General features: G+C 44.4%; 2 protein-coding genes across 2 annotated transcripts; one reads left to right on the top strand and one right to left on the bottom strand.

Annotated features, from left to right (window-relative positions):
• Positions 1-1,751: 1,751 nt before the first annotated feature.
• Positions 1,752-14,370, top strand: MASP2 (MBL associated serine protease 2; the record flags this gene model as incomplete). Its single annotated transcript, XM_079545439.1, has 10 exons — positions 1,752-1,910; positions 3,263-3,440; positions 3,629-3,760; positions 9,290-9,486; positions 10,058-10,205; positions 10,743-10,861; positions 11,850-11,928; positions 12,236-12,373; positions 12,748-12,822; positions 13,595-14,370. The coding sequence occupies 10 exons, from the start codon at positions 1,752-1,754 to the stop codon at positions 14,368-14,370; spliced, it is 2,001 nt and encodes a 666-aa protein (XP_079401565.1).
• A 3,645-nt stretch (positions 14,371-18,015) lies between these two features.
• TARDBP (TAR DNA binding protein) lies at positions 18,016-21,795 on the bottom strand (the record flags this gene model as incomplete). The annotated part of the gene is made up of 5 exons (XM_079545355.1): positions 18,016-18,546; positions 18,864-19,034; positions 19,590-19,730; positions 20,712-20,875; positions 21,558-21,795. The coding sequence occupies 5 exons, from the start codon at positions 21,793-21,795 to the stop codon at positions 18,016-18,018; spliced, it is 1,245 nt and encodes a 414-aa protein (XP_079401481.1).
• Between the last annotated feature and the right edge of the window lie 2,683 nt (positions 21,796-24,478).

The following is a 24,478-nucleotide window of genomic DNA, read 5'->3' on the forward strand; positions in this document are numbered from 1 at the left end:
AAGTTTCTTGTTTCTGTGCTAGGTAGCCTCTGGCTTCAGAGACTCCATCAAATTTGAGACTGTGGGAAGCATTTCCTACCTGAGATCAGAATTTACTTTCCATGCCTCTGTTACTAAACTGAGCAGGAAGCCTGGTAGGAAACACTCCTGGAAGTATTTGCCTGTAGGATTTGGGTACCAGTTCAGTTAGGAATGTACTGATGTTTGCAAAACTTTCTTTTCCAGAAAGAGTAAACTAGTGGATCCTGGGAAAAGCTAATCCCCTCTGAGTTTGTGTCCATTAACCATGCTTGTGGCAACTGCTGTTACTCAATTGATTACTGTTGCTGGTTGCTCCTTCGCTCTTATTAAATGGCATTTTCTGATTGCAGTCTGCTAGATGGTTTCTTGGCTTTAGTTTTGCTCGTGTAATAACTCCTGCTTTCCTGCCAGCTCCAAATTCACTGCCTGGGGTAATGCTTTTTGGCTGTTCGAAAATGGATATGAAAAGGTATCCATTTAATTACACAATATCTCAGTATAAATTGCCTGCATGCATAGTGTGGGAGTCTGTTCCCTGCTGCAAATTAGCTTCCCTGCTCTCTGTCCATTTTTGTTGGGGAGAGGTGGGATCCATGTTCTACTGACGCCAGTGCTGGTTTTTCACCCTTATTTGTGCTTACCCCCATATCCGCTGGCACAGAAGGAGGAAAAGTAGGAAAAGTAGGAAAAACAGTAGGAAACCTGAATGCTGTTTTTGGAGGAATGTATCTGTGAGCAGTGGAATTAATAAAGCTTTTTGTCCTGTACTGCTGGCCCTTCCAGTTGAATTCCTTGGGGGGTCTGTTAGGGTTTGTTTGGATGTTGTAGCAGTGTGAAATTCCTCTGAAGACTCCCAGTACCTAAAAGGTGTTTGAGTTGATTTACTGTCTTTTATATCTCCAAGACTCCTTGGTAATAGGAAATTATTTTTCTCTCCATCCACCTGTTTCCATTACTTTAACATCCCTGAAACTGTTTCTCTTCTGTCAGATTTAGTAGAAATTATGCTGTGTAACCTAGCATATGTGAGCACAGAATAAATTTTCTTGTTTCTGTAGCAAGCCAGGTTCAAAAGACTTTTTTTTACCTTGCTGGTGTTCTAAGGTGGATAGGATAAAAAGCCATCCACACACAGAAATGAGGTGTGGAGCAGATCTGTCTGCCTCTGCCTGTTGCTGAGTGGGGCCTCATGTGCTGAACGTAAGCCCGGTTTTCAGTAATTGCTGTTCCCAGAACTCAGCAGGCTGGAGGCGGGTGGAAGGAAGATAAACATCAGAGTTCAACATCCAGACAAACACAGCAGAGCACACAATAAATACATCCACCCCGAAATGCAAAAACATCAGAGGAGGTTCCTGCCCCCAGGGCTCCGAGCAGAGCAGGCTCAGGCAGGAGAGCAGCAGGATGAGGTGAGTGCTGTCACAGCAACCTGCCCTGCTCCTCTGGCCACCTGGGCCTGAAGAGGCACGAGTGTGAGTCTCATCTTGTCTCGCTGTTGCTGCACTGTGGTTTCTTCTGTTACCAAGTGAGAAGGGTGTCCGGGCATAAGGATTTCATCTAGTGCTGGCATATCTGTGATCTGGTACCGAGATGAGCTTCTTGGATGTGTGGTGTTTGGGGTGTGATTGAGTTGACACTCAATGTCTGCTCATCTGTTCCTTTGAGGCAGGCTGCTTCTCTTGCTAGCTGTGCTTTGTGGTGGAGTAAACAGCAGCGTTGTGCTGCAGAAAATGTATGGGAGGATCACATCTCCTAACTTCCCCAGTACCTACCCAAATCACAAGGAGAGAACGTGGAATGTTACCGTCCCCAGAGGATATGCTGTCCGCATCTACTTCACCCACTTCAACCTGGAGCTGTCCTACCAGTGTGAATACGATTACGTGAAGGTATGTGTAGGGCAAGTGGCTGTGTGGCCTGCTGCACTCTTTAAAACTGTGCGTGTGTGATCCTGGCCATGTGCAGGGCCAACAGAACTGTTGTAAGCAGTTGCTTCTAGTATACTAGTGAAGTTCAGGCTCGGTTGATTTATAAATGATGTGTTTATGGAGGCCTGTGTGACCATGATTGTCACATTAAAACATTTAGAACTTGGGGGTTTTGTGCTCAAAAAATTCTGAAATTCCCTTCTTGCGAAGCAAAAAGTTTGAGATGTTGCCCAGGACAACAGTTGAGCTTCATTTTTCTAAAGTTCCACTGTGTGCTTTAAATTAACATGTTGTGCTTTACAGAGGAATAATGGGAGACTGCAAAGGTGTAAGCGATAGTCTAAACAAGATACCGTCAGCTTGTCCAAACGTGCATTTGCAACCCTTGCTGTCTGCTTTTGCTAGCTAATGTGAGAAACGACGTCGGGGAAAAAGAGATACTGGCTTTGGGAAGTGCTTGCATGGTGAGCACTATCCCTGAAATGTTTGTGCTCCACATGCTTTAGCCTAGGCAGCCCTGTTGCTCATTTAAGGCCATCCTACCACTGCCTCGGTTTGTTGTTTGGATAGACCTGGTCCCATCGATGAGGGAGCTGTGTACAGAGAAAGCTTGCAGAGGTGATGTACTGACAGTACTTTAGCATCTGATGGAACCAAATCAGGTGGACTTGATACTGTTTTGGAAGATCTCATTTCCGTAATTTAATAAGACAAGTTGCTGCCATTGCTGTGTTCTTGCTGTGGTTTTCTTTGGACAGGACAGAAAACCCATTTCTGATCATCTGTAGTGTATGCAATTTTGTCATGACCATGACCTGTGTATCAGAACATCTGTCTTACATTACAAACACGAGATAAATGAAGAGCTCAGACTGTAATAAGTGAATCATAGAGCACATGAGTCACTAATTTAAAGAGACCTTTTGTTATATGTTTTGAATGTATCAGTGTATGAAACCTTTCTACCCCAGTTGTCTCTAGCTTTGTCCTCACTTAGGTCTGCTGTACACAAAGATTTCACTGTCATTGAAAGTGTGAAGTTAACAAGAACTTTCTGTACAATAAGCAAAGCACGGTGCTGGGAGCCCAGGTTGGCTTCACAGCTTTGTGGGAGGCCTCTGAAAAGAAAAGGGGAGCAGAGAACAAGGAAAGTCCTTGTGTGTCACTGTATCTGGGTTAATTTCCAGAAGCATCTTTTGAGAACATCCAAGTCTAGAAATGTCTTGAACCTCCTTTCACATTCCGTTAAGCACTTACTCTCCAATGCATGGCAGCAAAGCTCTGTGATCATCTGGTAAATTTCTGTTTTGCAGCTAAGCTCCAATGGGAAGACCTTGGCTACGCTGTGCGGACGGGATAGTACTGACACCGAGGAGGCTCCAGGCAACAAAACATACATCTCTATTGACAACACCCTCATGGTTGTATTTCGGTCTGACTACTCCAATGAGAAGCCATTCACGGGCTTTGAGGCCTTCTATGCTGCTGAAGGTAAGAGCCCAGCCCCTCCTGTAGGTGGAAGAGAAACAGCTGTGGTGGGGTTGGTGCTTCCATGTGCTCGCACACACTGTGGCTGCTGTGTTAGGTGACAGAAGGCGGTCTTGTATGGAGATGTTGCTCGAAGTGAAACAGAGTTAAAAGGTGTTGATTGCCTAATTCTTCTATGCTTTGCCCATTAGATATCGATGAGTGCAAACAGCTGTTTGATGGTGAGCCCCTCTGCAATCATTTCTGTCACAACTATGTGGGGGGCTACTATTGCAGCTGTCGGATTGGCTACATACTGCATGAGAACAAGAGGACGTGCACAGGTGAGTTCTTGCAGATCAAGAGATACTTTCCTGTCTACAGCATCTGCCTAAACTTAGTCACAGCATCAAAATCAAAGCAGCCTTTTACTGTTGTTGCTTTTAACATCCCCTATGGGCCTGGTGCAGCTGGGAGGAGCTGTAGGAGCTTAGGGCTGTGAGCAGTGACTGTGGTTTGCTGTGGGCTAATGGCAGCCATGAGGGCAATCAACATTGTGTCATAGCAGAATGGTGCATTGGCAGTTTTCAGGTCCAGAAGAGAAGCCAGTGGCTGTCAGAGTGTGAAGGTAACATTTTTTGGCTACTTCTTAGTCAGCATGCACCTGTGTTCAGCTGCAGACAGGCTGAACAGAGAAAAAAGAAACTCATTGTCTGCTGCCCACTACAGACACTTCCAAACTTTATGGCTGCCAGTGCAGCTAGCCTTGCAGCACTGAGTATATCATGCTGTCTGGGTGCTGAGGGACTGAGTATTCTGGACCTGAGTTAGTAGATGTGCTGAAAAAACTTAACAATCAGATTGCCAAGTCTAATGGAGAAAGATTTTGCTTACTGTCCCTGGAGGGACCCAGGCTGAGGAGCAGTGCAGTCTGCTTATCACTGACACCAGATACAACCAGATACAATCATCCTCTCATTAAATAAAAGACAAGGCCAAGCACAAGTCTCTTTTTCAGGAGGTTATACAGCGTGAGATTTATCCAGCTGACTCCTGCCTGGCTGTGTTGTTCAGTGCACAGCTGGGGAAGGCTTATCACTTGGTAGGCAGGAAAGTCTGAATCAGTACAGTGATCAGCTCCTCAGGATTCACATTGTCTGCAGTGAATTGTGTGCCTACACATGCTATCAGATTAATCCTCTGTGAGTGCAACTTTGCCCACTTAGAGCTGAATCCTGTCTGAAAAGAACCAGCACACAATGCTCATAAAAATTGTCATAATAGTTTGTGCTTCCTAGTGCTGAAAATCAGACCTGGTTGTAACTTGCACTGCTTAACTGACATTTGGCTTCCCACCTTTACCCCATTTACAACCCTTCTCCAGCCATGACTGTCTGGATCTGATGCAGAATTCAAACTCTTCATGTTTTTGGTGCGTTAACAGACCTATTCATTGTTCACCCTCTCCTTCCTAAAGCGATGACTTGTAACAGAAATGTATTGGTGATACGGAAGGGCTGGGCTACAATGCTACTGAGAGGTGGAGCCATGCATTGGGAGTTACTATGGCACAGCTGAGGAGTGGGAACTTGTTCACATTTCGGGGGGGCCTTCAGATGAAAGTTCCAGCCCCTGGGCTGGGCTGCAAAGCAAAGGTCTCTGCAGATCGTCCTTAAGAGATGAGGGCAAAAGCTGCCCCTTTGGTTTTGGTCCCTGCCTGAGTGCTCTGATATTGACAGGCTTTTTTTTTTTTTTTTCCTTTATTTTCCAGCGTGAAATAATTAAGCTTCTCCTCGCTTAGGCAGAGATGGATACAGATGTGCTGGAAAAAGCTGGTTTGCCCTCCCCTGTGGCCTTCCTGTTGCAGTCCAACTAAGGGGGCTGCAGGCTTCTCTTGTTTCCTTGCCTCTCAGACCTCCTTCCTCCAGCCAATAAAGAGGCCATTACTTGTTGAAAGCTCATGGTATCCTGTGGGCATTCATTTTCTTGCATTTCCTGTATGTCACTAGTGAAAGAAGGAAGAAGATAATGGAGGCTGATAAAAGAAGGCCTCTGGCCATATCTCTGTTGTGAACCCAGTCTTATTGCCGAAGTTCATTCTGGTGAACAAAGCCTCAGATTGACAGGAATTAGGTAAAATGTTGAACAAAGCCTTAGGTTTATAGGAATTAGGTAAAATGATGTGAATGTCACCAGGGCAGCTTCGGAGAGAACTTGTGAAGTCAGCAGTGCCCTGACCAAAATAGGTGCAATGCAAAGGCATTGTGGCACTGATAGGTTCTGCCTCATTTCCTTTTGACTGTACTATCTTTGGGCAGGGGCTGCTTTCCTGCAGCGCGTTGGAGGAGCATCATGCTTGCTGCTTTGTCAGACACCGCAGTTCCCCAGTTCTGTGGAGGGAATTATGATCATCTCGAGTGAGAGCTGAACGTGGCAGAGCTGAGCAGCCCAGGTGAATAGCTGGTAGAGAGATGCTGCAGGAGCTGATTTGGGGGTGGAGTTGTGCAAGTGATTACCAGGACTTACTTCTCTGTGCTTAATTTTGTTCAGAAGCTGCTTTATGATCACAATGAATTTGTGACCAAAGCAGCTTGAGTTTTTGTCAGTGGTTCAGTGGTACAATTTATGATCCACGTTCCTTGAGATACCTAATAAGCCAGTGACAGTGGAGTTGCAAATTTTGAGGGGGTCATTTTTCAGAATGAAGCCTCTGGCAAACAGCTCACTGCAGTTCTAATAAAATATGGCCTGAGCATAATTGAGCACTCTCTGGACATCTCTAAAGCATAGAGTGAGAAGTCAAGGAACAGTATTTCTGCTGTGAGATGTTCAGAAATTATTTGATCCTTTTTGTGCTGAATAGTTTATGACTTTCTTCCTTGCAGTCTGATGGATAATAAAGATACTGCCCTGACACAGGGATCTCCCAGCAGCTGCATTGAGGAGGTAATGAGAAAAGTAAGGTCCAGTCTAGGTTTTTTCATCTTCAGGCTGCAAATTTCCTTTGACTAGCACAGAGTATCTTCTGATGGGTCAGCTAGTTTTGGCCATGTGAACTCCAGAGTTTATTGGTGATGATTACACATTTTCCAAACCATATAGTGAAAATCCCCCATCAAAATTAGGAATCTGAAGGTAAAGAAGAAAGATACAGTAAAGCATGAAGAATTACCAGTTTTGTATTATTTCTTTTTATTTCATTATATGTCCCTTTGCTTCTTTTGTTACTAGAGGAGGTAAAACCACCTTAGGAAACTGAGCTGGATAGTTGTACATAGTGTTTTTCTATCTCTACATACATGTATATATGTGTACATATTACCAAACAGTGTCCTCTTCTCATGTTTTTATGAGGAGCTTTTGCCTAAAAATATTCCTTCAAATGTACTCTAGGGAAAGAAAGTTATTGGTTGTTCCTGTAAATAGAAGCCAGGTGATGCTGCCTTCTAGCTTTGAGCTTCATGCAGGGGAATCTAACTTCACCAACCTGCGTACTCTTCTTTATACAGTAGATCCCATGCATGCTGAAGGAAGAAAATGGTTTTGTAAGTAAGGAAGGCTTTGTAGGTAGGGAAGGATTCTGATGCAGAATTAGCATTAGATTGCAGGTTTTTCCTTTCTAATGATTTCCTAAGGGCATTAGGGGTGTGAAGATAGTACTTGTTACGTTGTGGCACGTGTGTTTAGGATAAGACTTCACAGAGTCTTTTTCCACACTGAAGGATTTTATTCTTTTATTCCTTTCTCTTCCTGTCATTGCCTCTAGACTGCTCTGGAGGCTGTAGAACAGGGACAGACACTGTCAACATGAGGAGATGTCAGTTTTTAAGAGGAATGGATTTTTTTCCGCTGAGATGGCTGTGAGCTATCAACTGCTGAAGTTGCACATCAGGTAGGTTTTGAGGTGCTTCTTAACCTGGGTTTGCAGCAGGTAGAAGGAAGCATTGCAGCAGGACCTGATGCCTGGGGAGAGACAGTGTGTGTCACTGGCAGTACTGTAAGCAGCACCTGCAGCAGCTCAGGAGAGCGTGCTGGAAAATGTGCTTTATGCTCATGTAGCCATCAAATGCTTCTGTAGTTTGAGGCAGAATGAGTGAATTACAGAAACATGCATGCAGAGGAAAAAAAAAACAAATCCTGCTGGTACAGCATGAAAGGAAAAGATTCCCATTGTAGCTCAACTGATATCTGCTGGTGCAGAGCAGCCAGAACCTCTGTGTGCATTAGTCGAGCTCTCTGTGTTTCTTTGGACCAAGAGGGGCATTTCAGCCAGGATTTAATAACGAGAGTGCTGGGTTTATGCAGGATAAGCCTTTATTAGTATTTATTGACTGGTTCACTCTGTGCCTTGATAAGTTTTGTTTGAAATCATAAGACAGTGAATTCAGAGCAGAGCTCACGTAGTCACTGTGGTGATGGATAGGTTTATGTCAAATAAGATTAGTTGCACATAAATTCCAGGGATGATGGACAGAGAAATACTGTTTGTTTCTTTATGCTCCTAACATCCTACTGAAATCATTGGGAAGCTAAAATCTGAACTCTGCTGTTAGTTCTGCATCAAGAGTCCTTTCCTATTGCCTACAAAGCCATTTTTCCCTGAGCATGGAATCTGCTGTGTAAGGGAGCATACTCGGATTGGTAAAGGTAGATTCTCTTGCAGGGAGTTATTGCTTGTGCTAGAACAAACACACAGGGGTGCCCATACACGACGTTACTTGTGTTACAGTATTGTGGTTGTGCTAAGAGTCACACAAATGTAAAACAAAAAGAACTTTTTTACACATTCCCACTTTCCAAGCGATCACTTACATCCAAATGGTTCCTGCAGTAATAAGGAGTGCTGTTGCTCAGGTGTAGGGAGGAAGCAGGTTTCATTGTCCGAAGTAAAAAGGCTTAGAATCCTGGCTGATGACATCCCCAGTTAGTTAAGAGACACTGATGTTCATTTTCGCATTTAAAATCTGGTCCTATTCCATTAAAATGACAACCTTAAAATCAGATGGTTTACTTCAGATGGCAGTCTGTAAATAGTGACTGGATAATGGCTTTTTATTTTATTTTATTTTTGTTGAGGGAGGCTCGCGTAGTGTTTTTGATGATACGATTGAAGCGATTTTCCTCTCGGAATTAATTCAGCATCACAGTGTTGCAGAAATATTCCGGTATTATCAGCCAGTCCTGCGTTCCTCATCAGCTGAAGGATTGCTCATACAGCTTTTGCAGCATAAAGGCTTTGTTCCCAGCTGATCAAAGCACCACTTCACAGCGATCAGATGCTGTCAACAAGCAGAGATCCTCAGGGCACTTGTGGCTGTTCCTCCTCGCTGCGGCAGGGAGCATTTGTGGCTCCAATTGTGTCTGCAAGAGGCCCAGCTGGTTTTGCTCAGAGAATACAATTACATTCTAAACGTCTGGCAGCATAGGCATTAAAAAGAAAGAGCTTCATTCAGAGGCCTCTGGAACTGAGGTGCTGATAGCTGTCCTAGGGCTCTGCACGCTCTGGTGCAGGAGACAAGCTGCAAGTTTAACACCTTGGAATGTTTTGAGCTTCCAGCTATCGCACTCATTTTGAGCACCAGCCCTGTGCCCATCCAAGCTGTGCTGTTGTTGGTGTCCTCCCCCACACTGCTTCTGAGGTGGCAGCGCTGCATAGTGCTTGTGCTGCAGCCCTGCCCGAGCAGAACACAGCTTTCTGAGCCGTCACAGATGCCTGCCGGTAGAATGTGTGACTGTTGCTTCCCTTCAGAGGTCATTAAATTGTGGCTCTGAAACTTTCTCTAAGTGACAAGCACAGAAAAAATACATAGCAGTTAGCAGTGTGGCTGGACTGGATTAATATAAACACAGTCATTTTCCATTACTTTTTCTAGCCCAGTGTCAGAACCAAGTTTTTACTCAAAGAACTGGAGAAATTGCCAGTCCTGACTATCCAGCACCTTATCCCCCATTCAGCACCTGCAGCTACAGTATCCAGGTAGAAGATGGCTTTCTGATCACATTGGAATTCGTGGAGACCTTTAATGTGGAGGCACACCCCGAGGTGCTGTGCCCCTACGATGTACTCAAGGTAGGGTGGGGCTCCCTCACAGCCTTTGAGACACTGGCTCCTATTCTGCATCTTCCCCAGCCTGTGTTCTGCCATGTTCGTTTTGTGTCTCTGTGTCTCTCCTCACTCATTTCTTCCCATCTCTTCAGTTTTGTTGTTGTGTTCTTTCAGCACCTTTCTCCTTTGGGAAATTCACCCGAAGAACAAATGCAAACATGTGTTTAATGACCTGAAAGATTTCAGATGATCACAAGCTTTGCCTGTATCCCAGTATTTGCCTGTACCCAGTGGTACCAGGGGGCTCAGATAAGTCTTTTCCATTCTCTTTGCTTTTCTATCAGTGGACCCAGTGATCACTTCCCAGGAATTCCATAGCAGTTAGGATGCTTGGAGGAAAGGCCCTCTGAGGTACTGCAGTGGCAAGCTGTCATTCTAACTGCCTGCCTTTCCTTTGCATGCTTTGCAAGAAAGGGCCATTCAAGTTCAAGGAATTTAAAATTAGTTTGTTCTTCTATAAGTCTCATGGGCGGAGGTGTAAATATAGGGGTGGGGATTTTTTTGTTTTGTTACTGTTTTTCTGCCTTCTTTTCAGATTGAAACACACAAAAAGCAGTTTGGCCCATTCTGCGGGAAGACTTTGCCTGCAAAAATTGAGACACAGACCAGTGTTGTAAATATTACTTTCATAACTGACATGTCAGGAGCACACACTGGATGGAAGGTGAAATACACAGCAGCAGGTGGGTAGACCTTTATCCACTTCTCAAATCCAGACTGTTACCAGAATTTAATTCTGGAAAGGCCTGAATAGCACTGAAATCGCTGTGCTTTGAAACAGTAGTTTCAGCCTTGAATTTCTACCTTATTGAATGTAGCTCCCAGTAGTTACTTTTGAAACTGAGTTTTGAGAGAATTCCGGGGTTCGTGCTACCTTACAGTTAACCTCTAGTTTTGGTATAAGGTGTTATTTTAGGGAATGAATTTCCCACCTGGACAAGAGGTGAGGTGTGTGTTTAGGCAGCAGACGCACTGGGTGAATCCTGCCAGCATAGCCTGGCTCTGTGCTGGCTGCTGCACACCTTTGGTGTCAGCCCACAGTTCTTCCTTCTGTTCTCAGTAGCTGTAGATCTGTGCGAGTGAAACAGTGTAGAGAAAGGGTAGAGAAGTGCGTTTATTTTTATATTTTGTATATATATAAATTTTTTTTTTCCTTAAGAGCCTCCAGCAGTAAATAGCAAAGTCACTTTAAGGGCAGTTTCTCGTCATTCCGGTGCCAGGTTTGCCGTGCCCCAGTCCTGAAGCACCACCCTATGGCCGCATCGCACCAGTGCAAGCACGGTACACCGTGGGTGACCACTATGTGCTCTCTTGCGACGTTGGATACGTGCTGCTTGAAGTAGGTGAACATGGCATTGTCAGCCCTACTGCGATCAATTTCTCAGGGGTTAAACATGTGGGTGCCTTTTCTCATTAACAGTTTCTGTTGCTCACATACAACAGTTCTGAGATATTTTCATTACGCTCCATTTGTTAGCAGTTGTCCTTGATACCCTTCCCAAAGAATTGTTTCATTGTATGCCTGTGTACTGGCTGATGTTCTTTGAACACTGGAGGTTAGCTTATAATTATGCTGGAAGAATCAATAATTTTATAAAAGATTTCAGGAAGTAAGGGAGAATTTATTTTCTTTCATTTGTTATTGCACCTCTTCTGGGAAGTTACAGCTAGTAACTCGGTCATTCCCTCTGAACACAGCATTTCTCACTTAGTCCTCAACAGCATCCTACTTCCTAGCTGTTCTAGGCTGCACATGCACACAGCAAAACTTCACAGTCAGGGTTAAGTGTCTGTGTTTTAGCAAAGCACGCAGACTCTTCTCAGTAATTATTTTATACTGTCTGATTTAGTAGTTGCACACCTTTACTGTTTATGTAGAAACTGAGAATAACAAAACTGATGTGAGGGGTGGTGTTCAAGGGGAAGTGGTGTGTAAATGGATGGATGCAGGCTGCACTCCGTGTCCCTGCAGTGCACTGAGTGGCACTGCATGTCCATACTAGAGAGCAGGCAGCTGTGAATGGTAGAACTGCTGCCTACAGAAGATACAAATTAGTCTCACGTTTCTAGACAGGGTAAGCTGTCCCTGACACATTGAAGACTATTAACTATACTGCCACTATTATTATAGTGGCAGTATAGGAATTATATACATTTAAAGCAGTATTTCTAGTAGAAAGATTTTAAGCAAATAAAAATCTAATTACTGTTTTTTCCTTTCTGAATGAGCAAATAAACGTGTAGCTGGTGCTGCTTTTCTGTAATTAACCCTCCTAATTTGATGTGAAATTAATGTGACCTTTTATTTCTATCCATTTTTCTTGGAGAATGAAAATGTTGTGATGTCTTTTGTAGCAGAATGTCAAAAGAATGCTTCTTGGAACAAAGCCATGGCAAAGTGCATCAGTAAGTCTATGTTAACATTAGAACTGGGAAATTTGTGTCAATATTTGTTTATACAAGACAGGTTTTATAAAGAGAAAGATAGGTATGGCAGTATGAGAAGCAGTTTCTCATGCTTGCTAACCATTCCCTTTCTTGTCAAAGTACTTTGAGTTTTTGCAAGTTGAAAGAATTTTCAATTTCTGCCATTCTTTAAAATCTCTGAAAGGCACTGGTGGTTGTATCTTACAAAAGAAGCGTGGTGAGGTGGACACCAAACCCACTGGCTTTCAGTATTTAAGACTTCCTTACATCTTTTGTACTGCTTTAGTTGTTGACTGCGGCCAGCCTGTGGACATAGACAGCGGCGCCATTGTGTACCTCACGGGGCCTGAGAAGACAACCTACAGTGCTGCCATTCAGTACCAGTGTGCAGCCCCCTTCTACACCATGAGGGCTGACAGCAGCGGTAGGTCACAGAGCTCAAGGAACTTCTCTTTCCAAAACACGGTGAAAGGCTGTCATCTGGGGGAAATATTACCTGTATTTTTAAGGACTTTTACCTAAGCATGTTGAAATGTTCCCAGGCGGACTAGATCCATTGTAGGCTTAACCCACTCTTGCCATTCTCCAGTTAGCAGCATTACATGCATGTGTGGTAGCAAAGGCTGCAGTAGTGTTTGATCCTGCAAACAGCCAGAGGGGAGGTGATACTCCTCATAAGAGCATTAAACAGTGTAGAGCCCAACGCTGTGACAATGCTCTACAGGTGTCAGGACTCACGAGAACTATGTGCATCTCTTCTGTTCACTTGTTCCCATTTTGATTGTCTCTGAGCTGCAGGTAAATATATATGCAGTGATGATGGATTTTGGAAGAACACCAAGGGAGAAAGAACACTGCCTGTCTGTGAACCAGGTAACACATGGATTACTAAAGTTGCTGCAATTAGTGGTTATGGAAGAATCATTAATGAACTGCCAGCTAATACTCACTGCTGTTGGTACAGAGACAACTATTTTTTACAAGTCTTGGTCTTATCTGAGGCTCTCTATTGCTGCTAGCATTGGAGATTAATGCCATCAACTCAGTGGTTCAGTTCCCTTGAAGAGAGTAAAAAGCTGAACCTCCAATTTATCCCAGCTCCCTGCAGCTTCATGGTTAACTGAACTCTTGTTGCCTGTAAATTGCTTGGAATCGCTTCTGACAGGAAAATTGAATCACTCTCCAGAAGTATTTGAGAGAGAGAAAAAAGCCACTTTTTTTTTTTTTTTTAATGCTCAAACTGCTAAATTACACTGTAAAATTACTCAAGATCAAAGAATGACTTTTGGGAGAAACATTTTACAATCTAAAAGCCTAATTGTTCCTCTTATCTTTTAGATTAGAATGTCCATATATTCCAATTACCTTAATTTACATTCAGCACAAATGCATTTAGCTCTCTATGCCCAAATTCTTCAGCAAAACGGTATCTCTTGATTACAGAACTTCTCCAAAAGCTGTATGTTGTACCGACTAATGAAAAGTGTGTGCTAAATCAAATATTCATTTGGAAGCAATTCTACCATTCAAAGTAATCTTGGAATTACATTTAGAATCATTAACTTAATTTTACCCATACCAGAGCAATAAATCAGTGTCCAAATCTTAAAACGTTAACGTTATTGCTGCGTTCATTGTTTTACAGTCTGTGGGATGCAGAGAACTGGAGCTGTAGAACGTATTTATGGAGGAAGGAGAGCCAACCCTGGACAATTTCCATGGCAAGTGATGTTAATTACTGAGCGTGGAGAATTAGGAGGTGGTTCACTTTTGTATGACAGCTGGGTTTTAACAGCTGCTCATGTTGTAGCTGAGCAAAGAAATCCCTCAACTTTAAAGATTAAACTGGGGATTTTGAACAAATATTCAGTTCACTATGAGGAAATCCAGGCAGAAAAAATTTTTATTCACGAAGGTTACAAAAATGATCTTGTCAATTTTGACAATGATATTGCATTGATTAAATTGGAACATAAAGTCCCCGTGAGTACCACTATCTCACCCATTTGTTTACCTGGAAGAGAAGAAAGGTTTCAAATGAAAGCCAACGACACAGTAACTGTATCGGGTTGGGGAAGAACTGAGACCAGGAGCTCTTCTGTGGTACTGCTGTACACTGAATTGATGATTATCAACCAGAAAGCGTGTGCAGATGCATATGCAGGTAAATCACACAACGGCAACCCTCTTGTGGTAACAGACAACATGCTGTGTGCTGGAGCTGAGGAAGGGGGCAGAGATGCCTGCCATGGGGACAGCGGGGGGCCACTCGTGCTCTTGGATGTTCAGACCAGAAAATGGTTTGTTGTTGGTGTTGTGTCCTGGGCTTTAGACTGCGCTGTGGCAGGGCAGTATGGGGTCTACACCAGAGTAACGAGTTACATTCCTTGGATTGAAAGCATCATTATAAATAACTCTTAGTCGATTTTTACTGCTAATTCCTACCAGCTTTTCACTGGTTCTTGGATTACATTACGTAGACTATTTAAATACTTCAAAAACAACACAAAATCCTGCATGTTTATTATTAGGCTTAACTGTTCTTTAAAACAAAACAAAAAACCAAACACTTGAGCATCAATTTTCATTTTTGTTCTGTCCCAGAAATTGTTAAAAGACCATTAAGCGTATGGCAACTTTGTAAATTTAAATAAACTCGAGACTTTTAATTACTCTTTAAAAACTCAGTAAGATCTATTTTGTTTTCTTTTAAATAGCTTTGTGGATTCTTGTAGGACTGCGGCATTACCAGCTAGCGTTTGAACGAACACGTCCAGAGGAAGCAGGCAGAGCAGCATCAAGGTACCTTAAACCACTGTAATGGATGGGTAGTTGAAGAGTCCCAGTAGCCCTATGTACCTGGGGAGCACACGTACAGAGAAACCTCTCAGGCTCCCTAGGTTACTGCTGTACTGAAGTGCAGGCACAGCTGCACAACTGTAACCTTAAAGGCCTTCATGCTGTCATCTGCAAAGCCCATTTCTCTTAATATAGCTTTAGAACAGAACAAGCTTTCACATTCGGGTATATAAAATACATAATATCAGTACAGTCAAGAACTACTTGGGAGTAGAGTTATGCATGTTCTGCAGTAACTGGTTTTTATCAAGCATGCCCAAATGGTACATCCTTATCTGATCATGTAAAGAGACTGTCTCTCTTTTATCTCACGTTCTCTTCTGAGCTCAGTTATTCTAGAAAGTGAAATACTGAAGCCTTCTTAAAAAAAACAAGACTGACCACTTCAATATGTAATCAATAGTATTTTATTTACTCTTATAAACACTAGAGTATGCAAAGCAGTTAGAAAATATCACTAAAACTTGAAAACTCTTCAAAAACCTTCAACGATTTTGCTTGAGGGTCAGGAAAGTCTGAAGTTATCAGAGGACTACTCAGCACCGCCAACCCACCTCTTAAAGCCTAAACCTGGGCTTAAGACAATTAAAAAAAATAAAAATAAAGCCATGCTAATCACAAAAACTTACCATAAAGTTCCTTGCAGGGATGTCACAGTTAGTCTTTGGAGGTCCAAGAATACCATTTTTAAGTGTTACTCAGCAGAAGTAGCTGGTAATAGTGCAAGTGCTAAAATGCAAAATTCACAATGGTACAGAGTTTGGATATTATTCTGACTTAGGTGCAGAAAAAAAGACTTAAGCAACTTTTTGCAGTGGGATATGAACAAGCACAGGATTAGTTTTCAGCCTGTTTTTTGCAACCCCTCTTCAAAGCACTTAAGGTATACATGGAGACCCAGCTGATTTAGTATTGCAACTAAAATGGAAAACTAACAGTAGTGCAGCTGTTTAGATGGTCTTCTGTTCACAAGCGTTGATACTCAGTTCTAACTCAAATCTATTACAAACTGTTAACATCCACACTCTGAAGTTGCATAGCTACAGCACAGTGGTACATTGCGTAAAAACACGGATCAAGCTTTAGTGGGTTGCAAGTGCAAATAGCTTCAACAATTCTTCAAGTTCCTACCACCAGAGGAAATAATCTTCCAGCAGTTTGCACTGAAAGATCCTGCTCTTTGTTAAGAAGCTGCCTCTTATTTGGCCCTCTGCACTCGCAGTAAATCCATTTTTTTTCAGGTAAGGCTTCTGTCAAACTCATGTACATTCACTAATGCTTTATTTAGCTAGGAAGTCTTTTCTGTGACTAATTCTGAGTTTATAGTCGTCTTCTGAGCTAGAAGTGTCACAGAGCCCTACTTCCCACTGGTGGACTGCTCTAAAAATACACCCCCACAGGAGGTGCTGTGGACGTCAGCACATCTGACAGTGTTTGTTTCCCCTCCATCACACTTCTGGTAAGAGCCCCTACTCCTCAAAATAGAAGTAACTTCCCTTGGTACAGATGCAAGGTGGAGGGAACTGCTTACCATTCTAGGTGCGGATACCCAAACTTGGGGAACTGGATTTTAAATATCTATGTATCGCTGAGCAATGCAAAAATGCAGTGGGTTAAGTTGGGTGTCAGGTAGCGACACGTGGTGGCTCCATTTGACTTGCCAACTTTTAGAGCATGCTTATCTGAAACAAGCTGAATTGCTGCAAACAAAACTTTACAGAAGTTCATCTCAAAAGGGTAAAATTAATTAACTGCTATGAATTCTTTGCATTCAGGGCTGCAAAACAAAGACACATATTACTTAAATCAGTTTTATTTAAGAATTTCCTACAGTGACAAATCTTATAAAAAGCATCCAAACACGGAACTGCAGCAAACAGCATTCTTAAGGTATCTTACACAGCAGAGCTTCCACCCTCAAGAGGCACACTGAGCTCACCAGTGATGTGCTGCAGGAGCTACTGCCACGCGCATCACAAGCTCAATGTTCTCATCGCAAACCCCACCATCTTCAATTCACGTTGCCACACTTACAGATCATTAACAGAAAAAAAAAACAACACACACCATACAGCATTCACAGCAGTTGACATAAGGGAAAAAAAATACAAGTATTCTTTTCACATAAACACATTCAGCTAATTGATTAACTAGGTATAAAACCCACTTAAAGTCTTCCACGTATGGATGTCCTTTGAATGCAAGAACACTCGTACTTTATTTGCTATCATTGCTCTCTGCACACTCTCTCACCAAAGCCACAGGATTGAGAGACATCTCGCCAAGTAAAATAAAATCCCATAATGCACCACCAGGTCTCCGCATGCGCTCTCTTTTTTCTCGCTCATACCAGCCCTCTCATGCCTCGGCACCACCATCAATCCCACACAAGGTTTCAGAAGTTCAAACAGCTTTCTGGTTCCATCTCACAGCCTTGCGTTCATAGCGTTGATACGACTCCATGAAATAAAGAGTAGCGGATAAAAATGGAACACCCACCGTCTAAGACGCAGCATGTGCAGTGTGATGAAGTATTCTTGGATGAGAAAGCATGTAGACAGAAGTATTCCTAAGGCAGAATATTTACAGCACTGCTTTCAATGAAGTGCTTCTTCCATACACATTTGAAATGAGATGAACTGCGGAGATTAAATGAAGCCTTCATATCGTACTTTAGTATGGAGGGGAGACAGTGTTAAAAAAGAAAAACAACAACAAAAAAACCAAACGAAACAGAAAAACAACACTGAGTTCTCCAGTTGGGGCACTTGGAGATTCTTATGGTGGGATCAAATTAAAAACGAGAGGGAGAGAATGCTGTTTCTGACCAATGGTTTCCATTTTGAACATGCAAAGAATTCAGGTAGCCAGGAAACGAGGGGTAAAGTACTACAAGAGAACCCTTTCCTATTGATTGTAGTGTTAGTTTACCTCTCAGGCAAACCGCAGTCCACTTCCAAACATTCAGTATTCCAACAAGTTATGTAACAAAACTTATAAAATTCCTTTTACCTTTCTTCCTCTTCCTTTTTTTTTTTTTTTGTTTGTATGTTTTTTACAAAAGAAAGACATCAAAAATACTGCTGAATATACCGCACATTGAACAAACTGATTTGGAAAAAATTTATATGTAATTTACAGTATACTTACCACGCGTTAGAAAAATTTGATTTCCCACCAAAGAGTCAGTATGAGAGCCCACTGCGTCTACATTCCCCAGCCTGACGATTTGGAATCCATGCTTGAACCAAAGCCTCCGTTAAACCCACTGCTGGACCCCGCGTTGGAAGCTGAGCCCCAGCCTATTGCTGCTCCCGAGTTGGAACCACCGTAAGAGTTATTTCCTGAGCTGAAGCCCTGATTCTGTTCCCGCTGCATGTTGCCTTGGGGCTGGTTGTTTCCCGACGGCCCTGACTGGTTCTGCTGGCTAGCCAGCATGCCCATCATCCCCCAGCTGCTCTGCAGGGCTGCCTGTGCTGCTGCCATCATGGCAGGGTTGATGCTAAAGGCTCCGAAGTTCATGCCACCGCCCATGTTACTGCCCTGGTTGTTACCCAGTCCTCCCCCACCTCCTCTGCTGTTGCCAAACCCCCCCTGATTCCCAAAACCTCCCGGATTACCACCAAATCTTCCACCTCTCTCTAACTGCCTATTGCTATTGTGCTTAGGTTCAGCATTGGATATATGTACGCTGATTCCTTTAATGATCAAGTCCTCTCCACAAAGAGACTGGGCAACCTACAAAAAATAAGGGATTAGTTAAACGTAGGCTATTGTATTTTTTTAATAAGAACATTTAGTAGTACAAGACAAAATAAGCCCGTGTAATCCTAAGCAGATACTTATTTAACCTGAAAAGAAGCATATGTGTATATATGAGGTGTTCTATCTTCATGTTTGCTACAGAACTAACTGCAGTATACAAGCTGTATGCACAACAGCATCTGAGTAACCTAACCTCAGCCAGGCCAACACCATCGAAGGGACCCTAAGGGTCACCCAGCTACTGAAACACAGGCTGTCTAAACATGAGGTTAAAATGCTTTAACACGTACCTGATCATCTGCAAATGTAACAAAAGCAAAAGCTCGGAAAGGTTTAGGAATGAAGACATCTACCACTTCTCCATACTGAGCAAAGAACTGCTGGAGTTCATCTGCTGTCATGTCCTCAGTGCAGCGCCCAACAAACACTTTTCTGCTCCGCAAAGGCTCGTCAGGACTTTGCTGAAGAGAATTGAAGAGAGAAGTATAATTAATAATGAAAGCTTTAACATGAAGACCGCTGTTCAGAAGACTGAAGATAACGAAGTTTGAACTTGTAAGCTTAAGACTTCCAAAATTCTCTTCAGAGAGCATGTCTGCAACTTGGTACAGATGGGAACAGGGAAATAAAGGTAGTCAGTTACAGACAGTGACAAGGCAGTGCAGGACATGTCACTGTGCTGTGCATTTAACTGCATATGCACACGATCAGAAAAGACTCACTGATATTCCATAGTTTATATATTCTGCCTCCTCTGTTTGTGCATCAGACAAGATAAGCAACATACTGCTGCATGTTAATAACACATTATTTTGAACTTTATATTGGGAAATTGAGTCTCCAATACCTCTCATTCTCTTCCTGTTCACCCACCTCCTCTATTTTCTTTATCCTAAACCCAAAAACCACAACCAGGGCTTTTATTAATGTGTTCATCTGCTCACTTTGCACAGTGGCTCAAGAAGAGTAGTTGTGAATGTTAGGTAAGACAAAGGTAGTCATAAATATGAAAGTACCTTAGAGTTGGGAAGCTTACAGTCGCACCATCTGCCATCTATCATGTGTCGCTGGGACATGACTTTCACCTGGGTTTCGTAATCCGTAAAACGAACAAAACCGAAACCCTTTGAGTGACCGGTCTTAATATCCTTCTTAACCTAGGATAAAAAAGCAGACTTTAAAGCAGAACGCAGTAGCACTGTGCTCGTACTGACGATGTTAATGGCATGCTATTTACCTATCATCTTCTGTATCAGACTTGCTATCATCGTCACCAGGAAGGATGCACTCAGATCTGATTACTCCCTTGTACTCAACTACCTTTTCCTATGAAACTAGCCCTGCTATTACAGTCACTGCACAGGCTTCTGACACCTACAGATTTAAAGCATTCTGGCTGCTTTCAGCCCCAGTGTTAGTTAGTGAAGCAGCAGGACCAGCATTGGGATATAATTATTTTGTAACACTGTAATGGCATGGCCAGACTTGCTGTATAAACAAAGCAACCACACATAGCTGCAGGTGGGACACAGCCAGGGAACAGAAGGTAAAGATGTAAGAGCATTTCCGTGGCAGTGACATCTTCCCCTTCTGGGAGGATAAAAATATCCTGCATGAGAAGAGAGAAGAAAACTGAAGCGAGCTTGTATTTCAGCTTCTCTCAGCAAAGAGCCCCTAGGCCTGGCCAGGTCACCACAGCTGTGCCTGTCCCAGACAAGCAGCACTAGCACGGTGCTTGCAGCTGGCACAGGAGATGCTGCACAGGCTGTGTGAGGTAGGGGTGACACAGAGGCAACCTAGAGCATGGAACATGCTGTTCCTGAATTAATTTAGTAAGGCTTTGTTTCAAAGTTTGAAAAATAGACACATTCTCAGCTTCAACAATTAATAATGGTAACATAAACAGATCTTAGTATACTGTACCCATTAGGCAGATCTGCATGGATTACCACTCCCAAATACTCTTACCTGTACCTACACCAGTCTGCAGCTACAAGGCTCATGGAACAAACTACCTACGAACTGAGGCCCACAGCTTCAAATCTGCTCTGCACATACATGGCTCTGGTTCTTTCTACTGGCATCATCAGAACCCCGATTTCTACTCAACATCTTTCCTTACTCAAAAAGTATTTTACCTGCACCATGAGAACTTCTCCAAATGTACTGAAGTATTCCTTTAAGTCTTGTTCTGTAGTTTTCCAGGGTAAACCTAGGACAATTAAGTCTGAAGTCTTCTGTACTGCTCGTTTTACCTTCACGGCTGATGATGCATCTGTTTCATCCATTTTTCTCTTATTATCTGAATACAACGATGCACGTTAGAAATTATCCTCGTAAACTTGGAAACTGCTTCCACTAATCTTGAACAGTGTGGTATAAAACCAGACAACAATAAGAGAAAGTGCAGACTGCAGAAGAACACACGCCAGCTGTTGGAGGTTATCATTACGACCCACAGCCAACTGTCTGCAAGCATGAGGAAAGAAAGAACTACTTTACCAAATCCTCCTCAAAAATACATTCTGAGTTAGTTTTGCATTAGTTCACTCAAGGACCACCCAGTAATGTTTAGAGTCCTCTGAGGATGAGAACAAGATGGGTTTTTAACAAGAATATTGAATGAGAAGACCATTTCTAATTCTGGAGAGAGTGCCTTTGGTTGCTCTTTTCCTCAGCACTTATCTCAAAAGGTAGCTGTGACCAAAGCATGGCTCGAAGCGTCTGTGAGCACACACTGAGCCAGCAATCTTTAGAAGTTCTAATTAGGCTGCAGCTCTCCCAAGCACAACACAGAACTTTGTCATTCAAGCACTTCTGCAGCTAAAGAATTAAAGATTCGTGTGCATCTGAAAACTCAGCAGGTTCAACTTCACCTGCGAGACAAACACGAGTAAAATCAGAGGATTTCTGCCAACGCGAGGACTCGACACGCATCAACTAAAAGCATGCTCGTAAGGAAACACAAAGGCGCAGGCACGAACCTTTGGGGTAGTTCACCACATAGACCAGGTTGCCCCAGCCGGCCTCGGGGGCGTGCAGGATGCCCTCCACCAGCCGCACGCCCCGCATGCACTGCGACACCGGGTTGCGGTAGCGCAGCCCACACGCCCCGGGGAACTGCGCCGTCACGGTGGACAGCAGCACCGTGCCGTCATCCTCCGAGGGGATCTCGATGGGCTCGTCGTTCTCGTCCTCCGTGACCCGGATGTACTCCGACATCTTCGCTGGAAGTCACTGAAGCGTGGGAGAGAAACGCGTAAACAACCGCCCGAGCGAAGCGCGCCGTCGGCTTCCGGCCTCCGCGCCTCGGGCCCGATCGCGGCCAACACACAGCGGCACGGAGCGGCGCCGCGCACGGAACGGCAGCGCCTCGCCCCGCCCCGAGCAGCGCGGGCCCCGCAGCGGCGCCCCGGGGCTCAGAGCCGCCCGCGGAGCGACCCGCGAGAAGGGCTCGGGCCCCGGCCCCGCCACCCGCCCGACCGGCGGCCCATCGGGCCCGACCCCCCCCGGCGGCCCCGTCCGCAGAACCCCGAGCCGCCTCACCGGGCGGGAAGGCAGCGCCGTGTCCTCAGCCGTCAGCGCCTCCGCCGCGCGCCGCACAAAATGGCGGCCGCCACCCCCCGCGGAGGCCGGGCCGCGGGGCGAACCACTTCGGGAGGCGGAGGGGAAGATCGGCGCGCCACCGCCGGCCTGGGGGAAGAGGTCGGTCTCGAGGCACGCCGCCTTCGAGCCGAGCCGGAGCCGCGGCCCGAGCTTCCGGAACGGCGCAGGCGGCGAGAACCGGGAACGGGGCGGCAGTCCGCGCCGGCGCCCCCGCGTACGGAGGTGGTACGGACCGAGCCGCGCATGCGCGAGCGCGCGGGGGCCGCCGGGAGGGGCGGGGCAGCGCGAGGTGTTCCCGCCGCGTGCGTCTTCCTCACTGCGCGGCTGTGCGCCGAGAGGGGCGGCGTTGGTTTGTCTGCTCTGCCCGGCCTCGTAAAGCCATTCGGTGCGGCTGCTAGGTGTGTAACGTAGGTCGTGCTGGCTGTTGTAGCGCTGTTTGCCATGAGAGGGTTTAATCCTTTGTAAGCCCAATTTCTATTTACTTAAAGGGAAGTTAATCCTTCCCGTACTGCACAGCGATCTCCTGACTCGAAAGCCACGACAGCTGAAGGACGCTCGTGTCCCGCTGCTGCTGTTCTGGCTCCCTGAGGTAAAGTCGCCGTGCAGGACTGCGTGCGCGCTGTGCTCACAGCCCGGCAGCCCTGTGTGTGCGGCTGTGTGCGGGCAGCAGGGCTGAAGCCGCGGGCTGTGCCGTGCTGTGGTAAGGAAAGCAGCTCCTTGCAGCTTCTGTCTCCACCTGTTCTTGGTGCCTCTCCTCCCATCCACACATGGGCTGTGCTCCCACCTAACTTGACTTCCCTTGCACTTCCCTCTCTCTCAAAAAAAAAAACAAACAAAAAACAAAAACAAACAAAAAAAAAAGGCAGCAATATTAGTAGAGGTAGATGACTACTGCTAGGAAGGGCCAATCCAGTTCCTTGCATCAATGCAGAGATTTGCTGAGTATTTAAGGCTCCCACTTAAAATTTGCAATTGTAAAAATTGGCTCTGGCACCATCGAAACCTGGCCCATCTATGCACTTGTAGCTTTAGACTCAGCCTTATCATTTAATTACCGTTTTCCAACAGAGTTCTGAGAGAGACTCACAAGGCTCAGGCTGACAAGATAAGCTAATGCTTCACGTAGGCGTTCTCTTGAAATTCCTACATTTTCCAGCCATCCACAAGATGCATCCCAAACCCAGTTCTGGTGTTGCCAAATCAGCACAGAGGTAGTCAGTGTTGTTTGAACACGCTGTGAGGACTGAGCAGTAATTGCAGCATGTCAACATTACCTACTGCACCATTTCAAGTCAAAGCTATAGTTTAGCAATCATGCTATTTGAAGAGGTTATTGTGGCATTCAGCCAAAGTGACCTCTATCTGACAGAGCATCTGCTGGTAATTTTATTAATGAGCAGAGTAAACATCAACCCTGTGCTAGATTTGTGCAGGTAAGAGCTAGGGGAGGGCAGTGAGCTTGCTGCCTATACAGGGAAAGGGAAGAAAGGCGATTGTTCACAAGAGAAACTCTGGCCTCTACAGCTCATTCCTCAGGGTTTGCAACAACCAACCTTAGAATTAAACAAATGTGATGTTTTCTGTAAAAACAGGGATTCTTGCAGTGTTTTCCTACTGTTAGTTTGCACGTTTATTAGATTTAAGTTAAGCAAATAACAGCAGTATTGCTCTTGAAGTAACTACACCAGCAGGCAGGCAGCTAGCTAATTCACCAGTTCTCTCACACTGGCAATTCACAGTGCCCATGGGTGCAGCCAAATGCAGTACCATGCCATCGTGTATATTGAGTTAAGTGTGCCCACAGGAAAAAAAGAAAATGCAATACAATAACTATTTGCTGCTCTAGGTTAAGTGTGCTCAGGGGTACAAACAAACTCCGAAACCATCAGCTGTTTGTTCTCTCTCCCAAAAGCACTTGGGGTGAAAAACCAACATCAATGGGCATCCAAATATAACCTCATGATTAAACAAACAAGCAAAACAGATAAACAGGGAGTACTGAGGCCTATTTCTAACTTCAGTTAGATCAGTAAAAAGGATTTAAATAATGATGGCATTTCAGTGTAATTGGATTCTGGCCTGGCTTTGCCAATAGTAAGTAAGGTGCATCTCTCACCCTTACTTAGTGGGAGTGACAATCACAATTTCCCCTCTCTTGATATGGGAGAAAGGTTCTTGGCAGAGAAATCTGAGCAACTTAAAGATCACATTCTCCATGTTGGTTCTCATTCTAACTACATAGCGAGAAAAAAAAAAAGAGCCTGCATCCTTTCAGTCAGTCTTACTCTGCTCCTTTATA

This window comes from Tetrao urogallus, assembly GCF_951394365.1.
Source record: "Tetrao urogallus genome assembly, chromosome: 21".
Lineage (NCBI taxonomy): Eukaryota > Metazoa > Chordata > Aves > Galliformes > Phasianidae > Tetrao > Tetrao urogallus.